Source organism: Arachis stenosperma, chromosome 5 (assembly GCF_014773155.1).
Source record: "Arachis stenosperma cultivar V10309 chromosome 5, arast.V10309.gnm1.PFL2, whole genome shotgun sequence".
NCBI lineage: Eukaryota > Viridiplantae > Streptophyta > Magnoliopsida > Fabales > Fabaceae > Arachis > Arachis stenosperma.
Genome location: NC_080381.1, coordinates 2,795,008 through 2,813,362, shown reverse-complemented (window position 1 = coordinate 2,813,362; position 18,355 = coordinate 2,795,008). Strand labels below are relative to the sequence as shown.

At 37.7% G+C, this 18,355-nt stretch overlaps 4 protein-coding genes across 6 annotated transcripts; 3 read left to right on the top strand and 1 right to left on the bottom strand.

The window, feature by feature from the left end:
* The first annotated feature begins 272 nt into the window (after positions 1 to 272).
* Positions 273 to 5,121, top strand: LOC130982649 (alkylated DNA repair protein ALKBH8 homolog). Of its 3 annotated transcripts, XM_057906694.1 has the most exons (9): positions 273 to 467; positions 761 to 1,077; positions 1,183 to 1,284; positions 1,399 to 1,485; positions 1,715 to 1,840; positions 1,992 to 2,282; positions 2,420 to 2,485; positions 2,937 to 4,470; positions 4,890 to 5,121. In XM_057906694.1, exons 2-8 carry the CDS (start codon positions 778 to 780, stop codon positions 2,991 to 2,993), a joined length of 1,029 nt encoding a protein of 342 aa, XP_057762677.1. In that variant the 5' UTR covers positions 273 to 467; positions 761 to 777; the 3' UTR covers positions 2,994 to 4,470; positions 4,890 to 5,121. The 3 variants fall into 3 exon arrangements, with proteins under 3 accessions (XP_057762677.1, XP_057762678.1, XP_057762676.1); XM_057906695.1 differs by lacking the exon at positions 2,937 to 4,470 and having other exon boundaries at positions 1,715 to 1,745; positions 2,083 to 2,282; XM_057906693.1 differs by lacking the exon at positions 2,937 to 4,470.
* Positions 5,122 to 5,558: 437 nt separating this feature from the next.
* Positions 5,559 to 10,164, bottom strand: LOC130982648 (beta-amylase 8). Its single transcript, XM_057906692.1, has 10 exons — positions 9,626 to 10,164; positions 9,142 to 9,366; positions 8,857 to 8,937; positions 8,478 to 8,681; positions 7,836 to 8,030; positions 7,406 to 7,570; positions 7,027 to 7,287; positions 6,237 to 6,449; positions 5,817 to 6,033; positions 5,559 to 5,736 (listed from the first exon to the last, which is right to left on the bottom strand). The coding sequence occupies exons 1-10, from the start codon at positions 9,989 to 9,991 to the stop codon at positions 5,714 to 5,716; spliced, it is 1,950 nt and encodes a 649-aa protein (XP_057762675.1). The 5' UTR covers positions 9,992 to 10,164; the 3' UTR covers positions 5,559 to 5,713.
* Positions 10,165 to 10,781: 617 nt separating this feature from the next.
* LOC130979793 (probable LRR receptor-like serine/threonine-protein kinase At3g47570) lies at positions 10,782 to 14,662 on the top strand. Its single transcript, XM_057903340.1, has 3 exons — positions 10,782 to 13,545; positions 13,770 to 14,114; positions 14,419 to 14,662. The coding sequence occupies exons 1-2, from the start codon at positions 10,782 to 10,784 to the stop codon at positions 14,108 to 14,110; spliced, it is 3,105 nt and encodes a 1,034-aa protein (XP_057759323.1). The 3' UTR covers positions 14,111 to 14,114; positions 14,419 to 14,662.
* A 616-nt stretch (positions 14,663 to 15,278) lies between these two features.
* LOC130983105 (prohibitin-3, mitochondrial) lies at positions 15,279 to 17,430 on the top strand. Its single transcript, XM_057907289.1, has 2 exons — positions 15,279 to 16,201; positions 17,158 to 17,430. Exon 1 carries the CDS (start codon positions 15,358 to 15,360, stop codon positions 16,195 to 16,197), a length of 840 nt encoding a protein of 279 aa, XP_057763272.1. The 5' UTR covers positions 15,279 to 15,357; the 3' UTR covers positions 16,198 to 16,201; positions 17,158 to 17,430.
* Positions 17,431 to 18,355: the final 925 nt, after the last annotated feature.

The window sequence follows — 18,355 nt, the reverse complement described above, 5'->3', positions numbered from 1 at the left end:
ATTTAAGCAAATAATAAGGTAAGCACTAAATTAATCCAAGTTGGTTAAGTAAAGTACTAAACATTACCTATATAGTCCATGGATTTTGATATGGAATTGTTGAAATGTATTAAGTTCTGGCTTGGGCCCGGGCCATATCAAATGGCCCATCAAATTAATCGTAGAAAAGTTCAGACCAAATAGAATTGAAGAAAAACTTTGGAAAAATCTAAATCATGACAAAATATACATATATATATATATATATATATATAATATATTAAATCCTAAACCCTAAATCGTGTTCTCTTCGATTCTGGGTTCGTTGAATGCGGCTTCAAGCTTTTCGCTCTTTGCCCTCTTTGCCCTCTTTGCCCTCCATCATACTACTGCTCCCTCTTTGCCCTCAGGGTCTTCCAAAACTAGCTGAAGACATTCCCCAAATCGGTCAAAATTGGAAAGTTCATTCCAATTCTCGATATTCAAAGGCATGTTCTTATAATTTGCATTTGCATTCTACCTGCTTTATCATAAACCCTAATGTTTTAATTATCCTCATTCCTGGTGATTCATGTTCCCTCTTTGTTTTCCTCCTTCACCAAAATCACTGAACTCGAGACATTTTCGTTCTCCATTGTAAAAGATACAAAGTTGAAACCAAAAGAAGAAGAAGTAATAATTGATAACAATATGATGATTAAAATAAACCTGTTTTAGTGGCCAAATTTTGAATCTTTTATTGTATTTTATATGAATCCTAATGTGGTTTTATTTTGTGCAGCTTTGTTGTTTTCATTGATGGGTTTGCCGAGGTTTGGGCGTCCCAAGAATGGTGTTGAACTGAGTCCAAACCTGTATGTGGCAAATTGTGGACCTGCTGTGGGGATCTCCCATGATGACATTGCATCTGTTTTCTGCAAATTTGGGGAGCTCAAAGGGGTTTATGCAGCTGATGAGAGTGGCACACGTGTCATTGTGTCTTTCTCTGAAGAGGGTTCTGCACAATCTGCATTCAAGGCATTAGATGGAACCCCATGTCCTGAACTCGGAGGAAGGTCCTTGCATATTCGTTATTCAGTGATTCAGCCAACTCCAAAGGTCTAGATTCTAAGCTTTTCCTAATGGTTCTTGTGCTGCATTCATTATAGCATGAATTATTTTGAGTTTTCAGAGTAGTATTCATGAGTTCACATGTTTGTTTAGGATGAAGTTAGTGACATGGTTCCAGTATCTATTAATGCATCGGAATTGAGTATTCCGGGACTTTACCTAGTGCACAACTTCATTAGCGCTAAAGAAGAAGAGGTTAGCAGTCTTTTACTACCATGTGAATAGTGTTGAGTAGCATATTTGTATTTCTCTTGTAATTTATTGAAAATTGGAACACATTTATAAAGTTGGGTATTTCCATCTTCTTAGGAATTACTCCAAGCTGTTGACAGTCGGCCTTGGAACAGTCTTTCCAAAAGAAGGGTTCAACACTATGGTTATGAATTTCGTTACGATGTGAGTTTTGAGGATCGTTTGTTTCTTCTCATTACATTTTTTGTTACTTTCTGTCAGAATGCTTGGGGCATCCAATCATTTTCTGGTCAGCTAAATAATTCTTTTGAAGAATTGATGATTACATTCCATCCTAACTTGAAATGTTTGTTATTCATAACAATAGGTTGCTGAGTGACTTGAGAATATTGATTAATCTTGATTCTCCTTTCTAATAGAGTTTGCTGTACAGATTAGGAATGTTAATACAAGGCATTGCTTAGGTGAGCTTCCATCTTTTGTTTCTCCAATACTTGAAAGAATCTCATCATGTCCAACTTTCAAGAGTGCTGAACATATTGTTTTGGACCAACTTACTGTAAGTTACTACTATGCTCGTAAATCTTAGATGCTATTCTTTATATTCCTTCATGAGGAAAGAACAATTAGTTATTATATTTATATCGTACTACTTGAACACTATTTTATGTTTGCTGTTCTAAGTTTGAACGTTGGCAAATATGGCACAGGTAAATGAGTATCCTCCTGGGGTGGGCTTGTCCCCCCATATAGATACCCATTCAGCATTCGAAGATTTAATTTTCAGCCTTTCATTATCAGGGCCTTGTATAATGGAGTTCAGAAAATATGAAAATGGTGATTGGCATACTAAAGTTGCCTCAAGTGCTGTTTCAGAAGGAGGAAGTCCGGAAGACGATTCAAATTTTTTAAGGAAGGCTATCTATCTACCCCCTCGATCTTTGCTACTCTTGTCTGGAGAAGCACGTTATGCATGGAACCATTATATTCCACACCACAAGGTCTAATGTTCTGTAAATGATTACACTTTTCTATTATTAGCACATAATATGAATACTAGATTCCCTTGCTTAAACCACATTGAGGGTGTATGTTGATGATATAATTTTAAACCTAAATGCATATTCTTCTCCCACAGATTGACAAAGTGAACGGCAGAGTCATCAGAAGGGCATCAAGAAGGGTCTCTTTCACATTTCGAAAGGTATGTGGGCTATTGATGTTTCTCTGCATAGAAACACCACATTTATCCCTTTAGTATATTTTACTTGTAGAGACTCAGTATCTAGATACTCAAGGCAAGCCTAAGAAATTAAAAGAATGTTTGCTGTTAAAAGAATATTTGTCGTTTGTTGTTATGGCTTTTTGCGTACTTTCCATTCTTTATTTTATATTCTGTTCTAATTAGTTGACATAGACAATCTTTCTTGTAGAATATTTCCTTAAAACCAATTATTAGCAGCTTTAAAAACACATGCGTCAAACTGTAGAACAATTTGCTTGGCCATTGTTCACCATAACCTTCCTATAATCTTAGGAGATTTGTTGGTGCCTCCAACTTCTCGTTTGCTATAGTTAGTAACTAATTGATTGTTCCATGGTTTTTCTTTCCTGGATAAACTTGTCCTATAAAAAACAACTCTTTTTTGGACCAGGTTAGAACAGGTGCATGCGAATGTGAATTCCCTCAGTATTGTGACTCCCAACGATAATGTTTATTAAACTACTCTTCCACCTTAACTCATGACAACACGACAACACTTTAGAAGACTCATCCTGTTGCTCAATCTCCTCAATTCTTTCACCAATTAATCTTGCTTCATCATTGATATAGGAGCCATCTTTTTTTTTTGTGCACTTTGATCCATAACTCTCCTCTACCAACTCTTCTCCCTTGTTCTTCCGACTCTTCTTCCATCCGCCGTACAAAGCTTTTCGAACCACCAATGTGGGTATATAGTTGCTTTGATCGATTAATCGCATTTTTCCTGCACTTCTCCTTTGTCTCGACTTCGGCGGGCGCGACAGTTAAGGAACCATCTCCAATGCTCTCGATCAATTCCCGGCGGACGTTGTTCATTGTTTCTTCAGTCATAAATGTTGGCTCGTAAAAAGCATCGTACACCTCAGTCTTGCTTCCTTCCAAGACTTCCCCATACTTTTCAAAATATTTTTCTTGATAGTTCCTTTATTATCTTCATCAAAGTGGAAAATTTGCTTGATGCATTCGTTATAAACCTTGTCTTTAGTGGTAATCATACGCCAACTTTTCTCACATATAGGAAATTTTCCATAGTCAGATCCCAGCAGACCAAGCACGCCACTCAACAGTCCAGCTTCGTCTCCAATTGCTTGTTTTACACTTTTGAACCTGAGTACGATCTTCCTACTGTTAGGCCGTTCCATAGCCTTCCTCACGCTTAGTCTTGCCGGCTTGATCGTGCCGTTAGAATTGCCCAAAACTCTGTAGTCTTGCGTCTTGGGCAATTCTGACCAAGCCGGAAAGACTAAGCGGAGGCTATGTAACGGCCTAACGGTAGGAAGATCGTGCTCAGGTTCAAGAGTGCAAAGCAAGCAATTGGAGACGAAGCTGGACTGTTGAGTGGCATGCTTGATGAAGATAGTGAAGGAACTATCAAGAAAAATATTTTGAAAAGTATAGGGAAGTATTGGAAGGATCTCCCATGACTAGGCTGTAAATGCCAAGGCTTGTACGATGCTTTTTACAAGCCAACATTTACGACTGAAGAAACATTGAGCAACGTCCGCCGGGAATTGATCGAGAGCATTGGAGATGGTTCCTTAACTGTCGCTCCCGCCGAACCTGAGACAAAAGAGTACAGAAAAAACGCGATTAATCGATCAAAGCAACTATATACCCACACTGGTGGTTCGAAAAGTTTTGCACGGCGGATGGAAGAAGAGTCAGAAGAACAAGGGAGAAGAGTTGGTAGAGGAGAGTTATGGATCAAAGTGCACAAAAAAAAAGATGGCTCCTATATCAATGATGAAGCAAGATTAATTGGCGAAAGAATTGAGGAGATTGAGCAACAGGATGAGTTTTCTAGAGTGTTGTCATGGGTGGGTGGAAGAGTAGTTTAATAATGTTTTACCAAGGGAAGGAGAAAGCTTACAACATAACGCATCAAATATCTATGACAGTGAGAGTTGCAAGGCGTGTAAACCGAGGTATGTTTTGTATTTAGTTGTTTTTTCTTGATGTTTTATGTATACAAAGCATTGATTAAGAATCATGAAAAGGACGTGTATGAGCTTCAAGGTGGTTTTTTTAATCCTTTATAGTCAACTAAATAAGCCACTGTTCTCCACAACCACACCTTGGTCAACACCGGGCTCTGTAGTGTTAATGGCCAGACTCTTTTCTCTTCTGTCTTGCTTCCATTTTCCAACTTCCAAGGCCCTACACTTCTGTGAGATTGGTGCCGAATGTTAACCCCAGATTTCAAGTGGTTATGGGGCTAGCATTCCATGTCATTTGTATCAGCTCAAATAATTGGTATAGGTGCACCAAAGATTTATATTAGAATCTGTGAATATGACCTGATGTACATTGAATATTAAGTAGGATTTCTTGTGATTTTATGCAGATGTTCATCCTGCTGATGAAATGTGGTTTCACTCGAACGGACCGATATTACATAACAATATGATGGGGTTATTCTGGAAGACCATGATTCTTTATTTTTAGCAAAGTTTATTTTTCATATCTTTCTCTGCTCCAAAATATTGTACCAAAATACATTTGGGTGGTGGATAATACTCTCTTACTGATTTCACAATTTGCACTGGCAATTTAGAAAAGCGATTTATGAACGTGAATTTTAAACCTCATTGGAATTCAAATAGTGGTCATCTCTTTCCAGACATGTTTTAAGAATGAACCAAAACTCACTACCACAGATTTTTATGCCTACAAAGAGAATATTATTGAGCCAATTTGGATTGGTTAAGTAGTTAGTTCACTTGTCAACTTAAGCAAGTGTCTAGGAGTTTTCAATTTCACCTTGTGTTATTGTGTATGCAACAACCCATCGCCTAGCAACAAATTCTTAACCATTTCATGCATTTTCAATGACAAGTTCCATCTAAAGTGAGAACAAAACTTTTCACTAATTTTTTATACAGTTACGATCCCTAATAATTCTTCCCCCTCATCCTAAAATCTTAGATCCTCCCTAGCCTTAACAAGCTTGCAATGCGGTATGACCATATGAGGCTACCCGAGGACTAGCTGTATCTTGGGGACTCGAGGCCTATAAAATATAAACTTATTAAGTATTTATATTTAGGTATGAATAATACTATGATAGATTACACTTGGCACAACATGACTATCTACTTTGAAGAATGCCCCTTTCACCCTTTGCAACCTCCAAAGGCTTATATCTCTTGAAAGTAAAATTTGCAGCAATTATATGGCTCCTGTCATCTCACCTGCAAGTGTAGATAGCTAAAATAAACATTAGATGAAAAAAAAAAAAATACTTGATTACAATGTCAATGAAAATCCTTACCGTGCATGGATTTAACGAAGAAATCCAATTCCGACAAGCAAACATTTCCTTGAAGCAAAGATGGTTGTTGGACAACAAAGAACGAGAAGTGCCGGCGATCTGGATCATTGCTGGGCTTGGCCATCTCAACTAATCTCTTGTAACCTTCTCTATCATAGCAAAGAGGAGCATTCTCTCCAGCAGCAACCAAACCTCGATCCCAAGCTGAGTTTAGTACCTGTAGAGCATGAAACAACTGATTTTATTGACTGCGGATCAAAGAAAAGTTGGAAATTGGACAGGCGCATGTGAAACCAAATAAATTATGCTATGCACACTATCAAATAACATCACTCCTATCTTCACGCAAGCCACCTGAAAGCCAGATAATAGCGGAAGAGCATAGCAGAAGAAATCAATGAGGCAATGAGCTAAAATTACCTGCCAACTTAAACCCTCTGGATCAATTAATGATTCATTAGCTTCCTGGTTGGAAAGATGAAATCCTACACAGACAAATTTCATGGTGACAGAATGTTTTCTCAAGATCTCAAACACAGGAGAGTATCCATCCTGATTCGTGGGGTTGTGATATCCGGCTGTCAACTCTGCTGCATGACTAGGAGTCTTATACCACCAGTATACAGCAGGAACCTGCACATTATCTAATTTTTAGGATATGCAATGACCATACATACATACCTACAGAATCAAGAACTAAATCCTTTTGCACTAGATATTGGGGTTTGATTTCTGATTTTTTCACATCTCAAGAATTTACAGAAGCACTTACTATTTAACAGAACGGCATTGGAAAAAAATATATTCCCCCAAGAAAATTAAACTAATCAATCATTGGCCAGAACTTTAAAAGGAAAATATTGAATTTAGCTAAATGCAAACTGAAAGATCCAATTGAACAAAATGAATTACCAATTCTTGGTGACTCCAAAAGTGAGAACCATCAACATTATTAGTCAATAGGCGTCAGTTTCGTATCCCAGAAAAATGGGATGAAAAACTCATGGCCAAGCTTTATGCAAAAGATCCATCCCTGAATTTTCACTCCGTTTTAAGGGGATAACAAACCGAGTCTAAGCAATAAGTACCATCAACCAACTATTCAAGCAATCAATGCAAGAAGAAAACTAACACCATCCAAATCTAGGACAAGCAGAAGATGGAACTATGATGGAAAGAGCCTGGTATTTGTCTATATGAGAACCAATACCTTGACAACTAATTTTGTATCCTCAAAAGCAAGGCTTGCAAGGGACAGAACATTATCTGCATGGTCTATTAATGTCTGGGAATACCAATGTAAGAAGAAGCGTCCATAATAGTTGTCATAATCACCTCGTTCACAAAAGAATCCAGTTTCATGTGGCATAGAGTTGTAGTGTCCAGCATTATCAGGTCCTCTAGCCCAGAAAGAATGACCACGTAATTTGGCTGCCATGCGTAGACTATGTTGCAGGTATTTATCATAGCACTGTTCATACAAGATGAAAAGGAAAACAGGACTTCATTGTTAGCAAACGAAATATATGAGATCACCTGCAGTGCCTACAATGCAGAAGAATGCAAATATTTTAAAATGACGCCAATACCTGAAACTCGCCTATTCCAGGATACCTCCATCCCATCCTTTCTGAAAAAGAAGGGTATTTCAGCTCCCCAGATGCACCAAGTCCAATTTCTACTGCAGAAATCAGACCTTCTGCAAACAGGTCATCAAACTCTGTCCTGAAGCTTCTCATCATATCAAAATAGACCTGAATATATTAGATATGGTTAATAAGTAATAACCAAAACAGATAGGAGCATTATTTTTTCTTGAAGAAAAAACGAAGGATATAATCTATAGAAGGTACAGCCACCAATAACCATGTATATGCATATAAAGGACTTAACTACAATCAAAACTAATATGCAAATGCAATGAACTGGAATTTGATGATATGAAGTGAACACTTTCTTTTTCCTTTTTTTGCCCCCTCAAATCAGGGAGAGTTGTTGATGTGTTAGATGTTTTCATACCTCAATTCCAGTTCTTCCTTTCAGAACACGCTCTTTGTCAATTCCCCAGGAAAGGCATTCAGTATTCCTCCGCCCTTCACGATCTGTAAAGAATATATCCGGGTTATCTTTTCCCATATCCAAAACCCATTGTGGCAGGGCAATCAATGCATCACTAGAACCATTCCCTCCACATTCATGAAATGCCATAACAACCTTCAGAATTTAAAACAAGAACCAAATTAGATACTTCAATAATGCTAGATATGCTTCCAATTCCCATGAAAAGAATAAATGTCCACAAGAAATTAATAAACCGAAACCATCCGTTAGTTACTATGTCTAAATAATAGTAGAAGACATGAAGAGTCGCTTGAAAGTTTATAAACTGAAAATAGATTTGTCATGATCTGACAACATTTCCATTAAACGTCCTCTTGTCCCTTTATATATATAGTTTCAAGCATTCAGGTCGCTAGACTTCATTAAAAGTCCAAACCATACAAGCCACACTTGTGTTAGAAAATAAACGATTTGGTGTTGTTACCAAAATCTCAGACATCCACACTCATAATATATAACATATTCATGCGTTTGGTAAATTTACTTATTCAAAGGATGTGAACACATGTATTAAATGATAAAACCAATTTTAATATATACCTGTAACTTCAGCTTAAATTCTCTAATAATGCTAAAAAGATCCCTATAGCCAGACCACACATATTTCTGCGGATTCCAGCCTTCAACAATACCCCACCAACAATCCACAATGACGCCATCCATATTTAAAGACTTAAGATGGATTAGCTCCTGTCTAATGCCTTCAGGATCAATCAACTGGCAAAATTTGTTAATAATACCAGCCTGCAAGAAATGGCGAAGTTTATAACAGAAATCTTATGATTAGATATGAGGTAGACACAGTGACAAAGGACATGCAAAATTAAAACCTGTTGATGTGTAATTTGTTGCATAGGACAAACTACACAGGTTGGATGCTAGTCCAAGATGCAGCAAGCACCAAATAGAAGACACTTACTGGTAGCTTTGAGTAAACCGGAACATATGGTGTGCAGGTAAAGTCATTCTCGTGCACACCAGAATGAATATCATGTATGAGCTGCATCAATAAATTACACAATCAGAAGGTCCTGAACTACATATGCTCAAATATAATGCTCCACTTGGTGAGCATTGATACAAAAGTTAAAAGCCTAAATATAAAGCATGCATTAAATTTTGTTATAGAACAATCTAGATTCCAAGGAACCGACATTTACTCAGTATCTGCATATAAACATTTCAACTATTCAAAACAAGTCACCTGATCGGCCTCCAAACAGTGGACTACATTTACAGGGCTTGCACTTGTGTATTTCTCATTCTTCGAGTCCCTTTCTGCAATTACCACAGAATCGATTGACGCAGGTGACAAGCATTCATCAATTCTAAGCGCCGGTGGCTGATTTCCTAGTGTCTCTTTAACAGAGCAAGGTCTCAAAGAACCACCAGAGAGTTGACTTTCAACTGACCTAGCTGCAAAAGATCCCTGCACATAATCATGGCTCCTAGAGGTTAAACTATTAAAGGTTACAAATAATTTAGTTAGCATACTCACTCGTAGACTTAAGTATCAAGCAAGCAACTAAATTCAAAACACATTGTAGAATTGCTTGCAAACAAAGTTCAAAAACCTTCTAATTTCTAAAACAAATCTGCAATATTGAAACTTATAATGACAATCAAACATAACCATAACCAAATTTGAGCTGAACCACGAAAATTTTCAGAGGATCGAGAAAGCTAACCACGTGAGAAGGTGGAGGGCATTGCCGGTAGGTGGTGCCATCAGCTTCAACAACCCAACCGGCGTCACGCGCGAGTGCAGCGAGTACGTCGTTCATGTCAGCACGCGCCGGAAGAGGGAAGTTCCCGTACTGCCGGAGACCGGCAAGCATACGGCTAGTGATGGCACGGCGGTGACGCTCGCGGAGCTTAGTGCGCTCCTTCTCCTTCTCCCTCTCTTTCTTCCCCTTTCCGGCAGGATTGGCGGCGGCTGCAGCGAAGCCGCGGGGACGGCGGGGCTGAGGGTTAGAAGTAAGAAGGTAATCGGAGCTGTGGTCGCTTTGAGGGTCGAGATCTTGTGCGGAAGCATCGTCGTTGATGGTCTTCATCTTCACATAATCATACTCCCTTTTCTACTCTTCACTCTCCTTTCATACTCTTTAATACGTCACAATTCAATTCACACTTCCCATTTTCCCAATACTCTCTCCACCAATAACATTGTTACGGGATTCCAAATTCCAATACAAATACATAACTACCACTGTATTTATAATAATTAAATAATTAAATTAATTTTAATTTTATTATTCATAAAACTGATAAAATCTAATGATTTAATTTGAGAATCTACTTCCATTGTTTATGACTTATGCGAACCGGTGATTGAACAGGTTCCACCAATTATACGCTCTTGCTTTAATCTCTGGTCAACGCTTCGAGACCAATCCCCTTATGTTTTTTGGGGGCCCGTATATAATTGGGCCAGAAAAATGACTGGGCCCATGAAGAGTCAATGTATTCCAAAATACAGAGAGACCCGTGACCAAAAAAAAAAAAACAAGGAGATCTGGAACCAATTTGGCGAAGGTTCTGTAAGGTGTCAAAGCTGCCGAAAGTGCCGAAAGAGATGTGCCAAATCCTGCAAGTTAACAATTGAATAGAGTATGTGAAGATGATTAATAATTTCTAATCATAATTAACAGTTTTTAAAATATTATGTATGCGTCAAAAATCAACAAATTAGTCAATACATATACGTGTATGTGTTAGTTAACTCATATTTTATATTTTAATAATCATCTGTTGCCTCAAGTGATATTTAAGTACTGGCACCATTATGCATGGGACAATAGAAACACCTCTAACCAAGTAGCCTCTCTTATTATTATTCCTCAAATGAAGCCTGTCTCTCTTGTCTTCTCCACATTATTTTGGTGCGAATACATTATTCACTTATTTCTTATTACCACTTTGAACTCATCACTACTGTGGTTTATCTCAAACACTAGTAGTAGTAGTAGTAGTAGTAGTAGTAGTAGTAGTGCACATGCATTGTTGCTAGGAAATGAGAGTGATCATCTGGCTTTGCTCAAGTTCAAGGATTCAATATCCAAGGACCCTTTTGGAGTCTTGGATTCTTGGAATACCACAAACCACTTTTGCAAGTGGCAAGGAATCACATGCAACAATAGTCCCAAGCAACAAAGAGTTATTGAATTGAAATTACCAGGATATTATCTGCATGGATCTCTGTCTCCTCAACTCAGTAATCTCTCTTTTCTGAGGCACATAGACCTCGAAAACAACAGCTTCTATGGAGATATCCCCCAAGAGCTTGGTCTCTTGTCACACCTGCAGGTACTTTATCTTGATAACAATTCTCTGACTGGTGAAATTCCTATAAACTTGACCAGTTGTTCTGAACTCACAAACTTTGACTTCTCATGGAACAATTTGATTGGTAACATACCAATTGGAATTGGATCTCTTTCCAAGCTCAAAGAATTTTTCATTGAGAGTAATAGTTTGAGTGGAGGAATCCCACCATCCATAGGTAATCTTACATCCCTCACTTCCCTAGTGTTGATTTCTAATAACTTGGAGGGGAATATTCCACAACAATTATGTGCCTTGCAAAACTTAACATATTTATTACTCGATTCGAACGAATTTTCCAGTACACTTCCATCTTGTCTTTACAATATATCATCTCTTAGTGTGTTATCAGTTTCAAACAATAATATCAGTGGCTCTTTGCCGGCCAACATTTTCCACAACCTCCCAAATCTTCAATTTTTCCAAATTGGAACTAACAGTTTCTCAGGAACAATTCCACTTTCTGTCACAAATGCATCTTTACTACAAGTACTTGATTTGGATCGAAACCATTTTGTGGGACAAGTTCCAAGCCTAGGGAAGCTAACAAAACTTCGATTTCTATCTGTATCTGAGAACAATCTAGGTGGATTTCCAATTAAGGATTTGAAGTTCTTGAAGCCATTGGCCAACTGTAGTAACTTGTACGTGCTTGGCCTATCTGTCAATAACTTTGGAGGCCAGTTGCCAAATTACATTGGTAATTTGTCTACACACTTGAGCAATCTCTTTCTTGGTTATAACCAAATATATGGAAAAATTCCTGCAGAGTTAGGAAATTTGGTTAACTTAACTCTCTTGAACATGCAAGGCTGCCGTTTTGATGGGAATATTCCAGCTACTTTTGGACAGTTTCAAAAGATGGAAGTTTTAGAGTTGAGTGGAAACAAGTTTTCAGGAGAGATGCCAGCCTTTATAGGCAACCTCAGCAAGTTATTTCTCTTGGATTTGTCAGACAATATGTTTGAAGGAAGCATTCCTTCAAGTATAGGAAACTGTCAGAACTTACAAAATCTAAATTTTTTCAACAACAATCTCAGTGGAACCATACCATCTGAGATTTTCAGCATTTCTTCCTTAACAATCTTATTAGACTTGTCACACAACTCATTCAGTGGCAATCTATCTGATGAAGTGGGAAAGCTACAAAATCTCAATTTCCTGAAAGTCTCTGAGAATAATCTAGTTGGCAACATTCCTGCCAGCATTGCAGAGTGTCTAAGTTTGGAGTTCCTTTATTTGCAAGGGAATTCATTCTCCGGAGCCATACCATCCTCTTTGGTTTCGCTTAAAGGTCTCCGAAAATTAGACATATCACGAAACCATTTGTCCGGGTCGATTCCTGAAGGCTTGCAGAACATTTCACTTGAGTATCTCAATATCACTTTCAACATGTTGGTTGGCAAAGTACCAACAGAAGGTGTTTTTAGAAATGTGAGTGAGTTTGCAATGATTGGAAACAATAAGCTTTGTGGGGGTGTTTCAGAGCTTCATTTGCCACCATGCCCTTCTGAAGCTAAGAAACCAAAGAGACACCACAATTTCAAGTTGGTTGTAGTGATAGTTTGTGTGTGTGCTTTTTCCTCCTTATCTTTTTTCCTAACCATTTGCTGGATGAGGAAGAGAAGCAAGAAAATGTCTTCTGATGATTCACCAACAATTGACCTGCTGTCTAAGGTTTCCTATCAAAGCCTACACAATGGAACAAATGGATTCTCAGAAGAAAATTTAATAGGGTCTGGAAGTTTTGGCTCTGTGTATAAGGGAACTCTTGACTTAGAAGAAAGTGGTGGTGTTGTTGCCATTAAGGTCCTAAAGCTTCAAACCAAAGGTGCTGAGAAGAGTTTTGTTGCTGAATGTAATGCACTCAAGAGTGTGAGGCATCGCAATCTGGTGAAGATTTTAACATGTTGCTCAGGTACAGATTATAAAGGGCAAGAATTCAAGGCTCTAGTTTTTGAGTTCATGACAAATGGAAGCCTAGAAAGTTGGTTACATCCATCAACAGGAATTGCAAATCAAAGTGCTGCTAGATCACTGAACCTTGAGCAAAGGTTTAACATCATCAATGATGTTGCCTCAGCATTTCATTATCTTCACTATGAATGCGATCGAGCTATTATTCATCGTGATTTAAAGCCAAGCAATATTCTTCTGGACGATTTGATGGTAGCTCATGTGGGTGATTTTGGCTTAGCAAGACTACTTGAGAAGAATATTGGAGACTCTTCTATGCAAACTAGCTCAACTGGACTTAACGGAACTTTTGGTTATGCTCCTCCAGGTATATAAATAAAGGCTCATCCTTAAATATTTTTTGCTTTGAATTTGTTATATTTTATAGAATTTAATTTTGAAGCATTCTCTATGTTTTACGTGTACATCTAATTACAAAATACTTCACACTGTCACAGTGCATCAAAATTAAACTCATATTTTATATCACTTTTTTCCCAAAGCGAAGTCTTGTTTACACTTTCTAAATTTAGTTTGGTTACATTATTTCAGAGTATGGAATGGGTTATCAGGTGTCCATGGAAGGAGATATGTATAGCTTTGGGATTCTGATATTAGAAATGTTGACTGGAAAGAGGCCCACGGATGAAATGTTCATGGACGGTCACAATCTCCATAAATATGTTGAAGTTTCAATTTCAAGTAACATTTTGAAGATTGTGGACCCTTGTATCCTTTCCATGGGAAAACAACTACAGCCTGGGGTTGAAAATTGTTTAATTTCACTGTTTAAAGTTGGACTGGCTTGTTCAATGGAATCACCAAATGAAAGAATGGCTATGGTTGATTTAATGAGAGAGCTTAACCGAATCAAAAGTTGTTTTCCTTCGTAAACTCGTAAGTGCATTGTTTTGTATTCTTTCCCCTTAGAAAAATTAATCTGATTTTTTTTAAATACAACTATTTATTTTTTTATTAAACATGTCTAATAATAATAAATAAAACTAATTAAGATGAAAAAGAATTTTTCTATTAATCAATACATCTTCATTCAAGACTTCAACCCTTCAAGTGCTAAATGTAGAAATAATAAATAATATTTTAGAAAAGAAAAATACAACGTGAGGCTTGAGGTTAGTTGGCTGTTTGTGAAATTTGGAAATTCTTAAGGGGCTAATGTGTGCTTTATGTTTTTTCCTAGGTCTGATGGGGAACAAAAAAATATCCAGTGACCAAAGTTGACTTCCCAATGTTGACCGCGCTTTGTATTATTGCCGAATGCAGAGTAAAGGCAGAGGTTACAACTACCGATAAAAGGATTTGGCAAACTCTTTTCTTGCACTGAACTTGAGTATTATTTTTATTTTATTTGAACTTTGAGTATGTACTGTGTAATGTAAGTGTACTAATAAGATTGCTCGTTTAGAGAATAAAAATTTGCATGCATGCTTGGTTTGTATTATATTTCGTAGCACATTGATGATGCAAATTTATTGTCTCATTGTATTATCATTTGTTAAAAAAACTACGCATTCCTAATCCAAAACAAAAGAAATCTCCTCACTCTAATTTATCGTCATTCCCTTTTTTCCCCTTGGGCTATTGGGTGGGGTTGGACATGCTCGAGCTGATTCCCTCGTTATTTCTTAAACTCAAAACGTCAGTACGTCACACCTTAATCCGTTACAAATTGAAACTCTAATTATGAATTTATTACTAATAAATTGTTTTATAGTTTGACGCACAAGATGAGATACGAAGTAGACATAGTTATTTTTATGGTCACAGTCCAATAGGTTAAGAACTAATTCGTCGCGGATCTGAGCTCCATTTAAGAGTATGTCGCTGGCCAATGAGTTACTGCATGCACAAGGCGGGATTTGAACCCCCGACACTTACTTAAACGGACAAGTGAGCTGACTAATTCCTTTGATTTTCTCTTAATTTTGTTTTGGACTCTACATATAGTTGGGCCATAAAACAATTGGGCCCATAAAAAAGAAAAAGAATTTAAAAATCATAGAGACCTGTAACAAAAACCCTACTCAGCTTCAAATAAAAACCAACAAATCAGAAAAACCCTCACTCTACCTTCTCTTCAACCCTAAAACCCTAAACCCGTCGATTCCCCGGGAAAAAAATGGGCAGCAGACAGGCAGCAGTGTCGTTCCTCAGCAACATAGGCCGCGCCGCCTTCGGTCTAGGTACGGCGGCGGCGATTGTGAATACATCCCTGTACACGGTGGACGGTGGCCAGCGCGCGGTGCTGTTTGACAGGTTCCGCGGCATCCTGGACGAGACGGTAGGTGAAGGCACCCATTTCTTGATCCCATGGGTTCAGAAACCGTACATCTTCGACATCCGCACCCGGCCACACACGTTTTCGTCGATCTCCGGCACGAAGGACCTCCAGATGGTGAACCTCACCCTCCGTGTTCTCTCACGTCCGGACACCGACCGTCTTCCCACGATCGTCCAGAACCTCGGTCTCGAGTACGACGAGAAGGTGCTCCCTTCCATCGGCAACGAGGTCCTCAAGGCCGTGGTGGCTCAGTTCAACGCCGATCAGCTCCTCACGGAGCGGCCGCATGTCTCCGCCCTCGTCCGCGAGAGCCTCATCCGGCGAGCCAAGGACTTCAACATCGTCCTTGACGACGTCGCCATCACGCATCTGTCGTACGGAAATGAATTCTCGCGTGCCGTGGAGCAGAAGCAGGTGGCGCAGCAGGAGGCGGAGCGGTCAAAGTTTGTGGTGATGAAGGCTGAGCAAGAGCGGCGGGCTGCCATCATCCGTGCGGAGGGAGAGAGCGAGGCCGCGAAGCTGATCTCGGAGGCTACTGCGGCGACCGGAATGGGGCTGATTGAGCTGAGGAGGATTGAGGCCTCCAGGGAAGTGGCCTCCACACTTGCCAAGTCTCCCAATGTTGCTTATCTCCCTGGTGGCAAGAACTTGCTCATGGCTCTTAATCCTTCTCGTTGATATGGTCGGTTTTCTTTCTTGCTTTTCTAAGTGCCTTGAATTTCGTTCTTGTTCCACATTATTCATTACTGTTTCAAACAGATCTGCATATTAGATCTCTTTTATCTCCTAAGGGATAGTAGATTATTAGAGGCTTAGAGCTAATAATTATTAGAGGCTCTTAATACTATTATCTGTCAAATGATGGAGGGACTAGTTTGAGTTGCAGGGAGTATCTTGATCAATTTATAAAGTGAGGACTAATTAATCATAGCATGAGGAATCAATTTGATCTCTAGTTTATTAACTTACTGTTTTATTGTCAAACTTTTTTTGGAGACTAAATTGTGAATGTGTTGAGATGCTAATTGTCATTGCTATTTGATTTAGGTTTTGCATTAACGATCCTTGATTCTGGGTTTTGGGGGTTCTTAATCCTCTTTTGGAGACTTGTGCTAGATGCTTTACTGCTAATTTTTATCCAGTTATATATTACAGTTTTACACACAGTAGACAATACTAGTAAAGTTAGGAATGGAAACAACTACAAGCCTATCACAGAAAACTTGTAAATGTGCAATTAACTTTTCAGGGATATTGTTTTTGTGTTTTTCAATTGAATAGGGAAAGTCAAAACTTACAAGGTTTGCTAACTCCAAATCTTAACTTTCCTACATGATCATTTGCTTTATTATTACGTTGTCTTGGGTATCAATGTTACATTTGAAATTTCTAAAGTTACTACTGTATCTCGGATGATATTTGTTGTATATAATCTATCAATTTCTATCTCTTCACATCCCATGCCGGTGTACCTTGTATATTCTTTGCCGTTTGAATTTGAGAACTCCGGCTTGACTCTTGCTTTTGATGCTTTTGATACGATCAGTTATTAAATGACTTTTAATTGTCACCATTCACGACTCAAGTATATTGATTTTTTAGTTGTTAATATTTCTTACATTTTTTTCCTTGTTTCAGGGTGTGATGATATGGTGTAATGGCATCTATGGAGTGGAGTAGACTTTAGGTTCTCCTTTGAAGAAGTCTTTCTTTTTCTTTCTTTTGTGAACTCCATCTCATCTAAACACAATTTCATAGTAATAATTCTTTGAAAGGAAAAAGAAAAATGTTAGAAAGAATTCGGACCTTCATGAGTGATGATAATGGTGTCCCTCTAGTGGTAGAATGTTTTCTATTAATGTACCTTTTCTATTTTTAAAAAACACTACAATCAACCAGGAAATTTGTTTAGATCGCGGTGATTTCTTATTTGGCATCCTTCATTCTGATTTGTGATTATTTAAAAAAATGGTGGGTTTTATTAATTTTTTTCATTCTTTTTTTTTTAATTTTTTTTTTCAATCAAACAATAAAAATTAATAATTATTTTTTTTTCTTTATTTTTTTTCTATTTTTCCTTCAAACAAATATAACCTTGCCATTTAAAGATGTAATATAATGTAATAAGAGGTAAACATCACTTTTGCCTTTTAAATATAATCTAATTTTATTGGTTAAGATTTAGGGTTTTGGATTTATATATGAGTAAGTGAATTAAATCCAAAAACTACCAAAGTGAAAATCAGAGTTGAGTTTCAGAAATTATTTTTGATATGGAATATTCTTTGGTGTAATATTGGAGTATCAAGTTTAACATGAGGGGTAGTGTTGCTCGTTTCTAAGGAGCCTGCAGGGCGTGTATTGCAGGAGACAGCCCCCCACTCTGGTATCCAGTCTCTTGTTGAAAAAGCTCTATAAATTGAGTGGAATGGATCATGTGTAGTGTGTGTTATATGGTGCAAAATGTGTGTTATATGGTGCAAAATGTGTGTGGTATACTCAGAAAGAAGAAGAAAATAAACTGAAGAAGAAAATAAGTTGAAGAGGGGTAAAATAAGCTGAAGAAGAAAATAAGTTGAAGAAGAGGGGAAGTTAACCGTGTGTTATAATGTAAAGAATGTGTGTTATAATGAGAGTTAGGATATATGTGTGTTTAAAGAAAAAAATTATATAAAAATATTATTAGTTTGTGGTGATTAAAAATAGTAACGACACCCAAAGATCAATTATGTCGGTTGATAAATTTTATTATTTTATGTATTTAAATTAGTTTCTTTTTTTTGTTGCTGTTAGTATTATATAAAAATATAATATTATTATTTTAGTCTTAGTACTT

What these genes read in the sequence shown, in the direction of transcription:
- LOC130982649 (XM_057906693.1), top strand. Translation starts at nt 778, where the DNA reads ATGGGTTTGCCGAGGTTTGGGCGTCCCAAGAATGGTGTTGAACTGAGT. An exon ending in TGATTCAGCCAACTCCAAAG is followed by an intron (nt 1,078 to 1,182) that starts GTCTAGATTCTA and finishes ATGTTTGTTTAG; the next exon opens with GATGAAGTTAGTGACATGGT. An exon ending in GTTATGAATTTCGTTACGAT is followed by an intron (nt 1,486 to 1,714) that starts GTGAGTTTTGAG and finishes TTTGCTGTACAG; the next exon opens with ATTAGGAATGTTAATACAAG.
- LOC130982648 (XM_057906692.1), bottom strand. Translation starts at nt 9,991, where the DNA reads ATGAAGACCATCAACGACGATGCTTCCGCACAAGATCTCGACCCTCAA. An exon ending in ACTGTTTGGAGGCCGATCAG is followed by an intron (nt 8,938 to 9,141) that starts GTGACTTGTTTT and finishes TTATTGATGCAG; the next exon opens with CTCATACATGATATTCATTC. An exon ending in CAGAGGGTTTAAGTTGGCAG is followed by an intron (nt 6,034 to 6,236) that starts GTAATTTTAGCT and finishes CATGCTCTACAG; the next exon opens with GTACTAAACTCAGCTTGGGA.
- LOC130979793 (XM_057903340.1), top strand. Translation starts at nt 10,782, where the DNA reads ATGAAGCCTGTCTCTCTTGTCTTCTCCACATTATTTTGGTGCGAATAC. An exon ending in TTTTGGTTATGCTCCTCCAG is followed by an intron (nt 13,546 to 13,769) that starts GTATATAAATAA and finishes ACATTATTTCAG; the next exon opens with AGTATGGAATGGGTTATCAG.
- LOC130983105 (XM_057907289.1), top strand. Translation starts at nt 15,358, where the DNA reads ATGGGCAGCAGACAGGCAGCAGTGTCGTTCCTCAGCAACATAGGCCGC.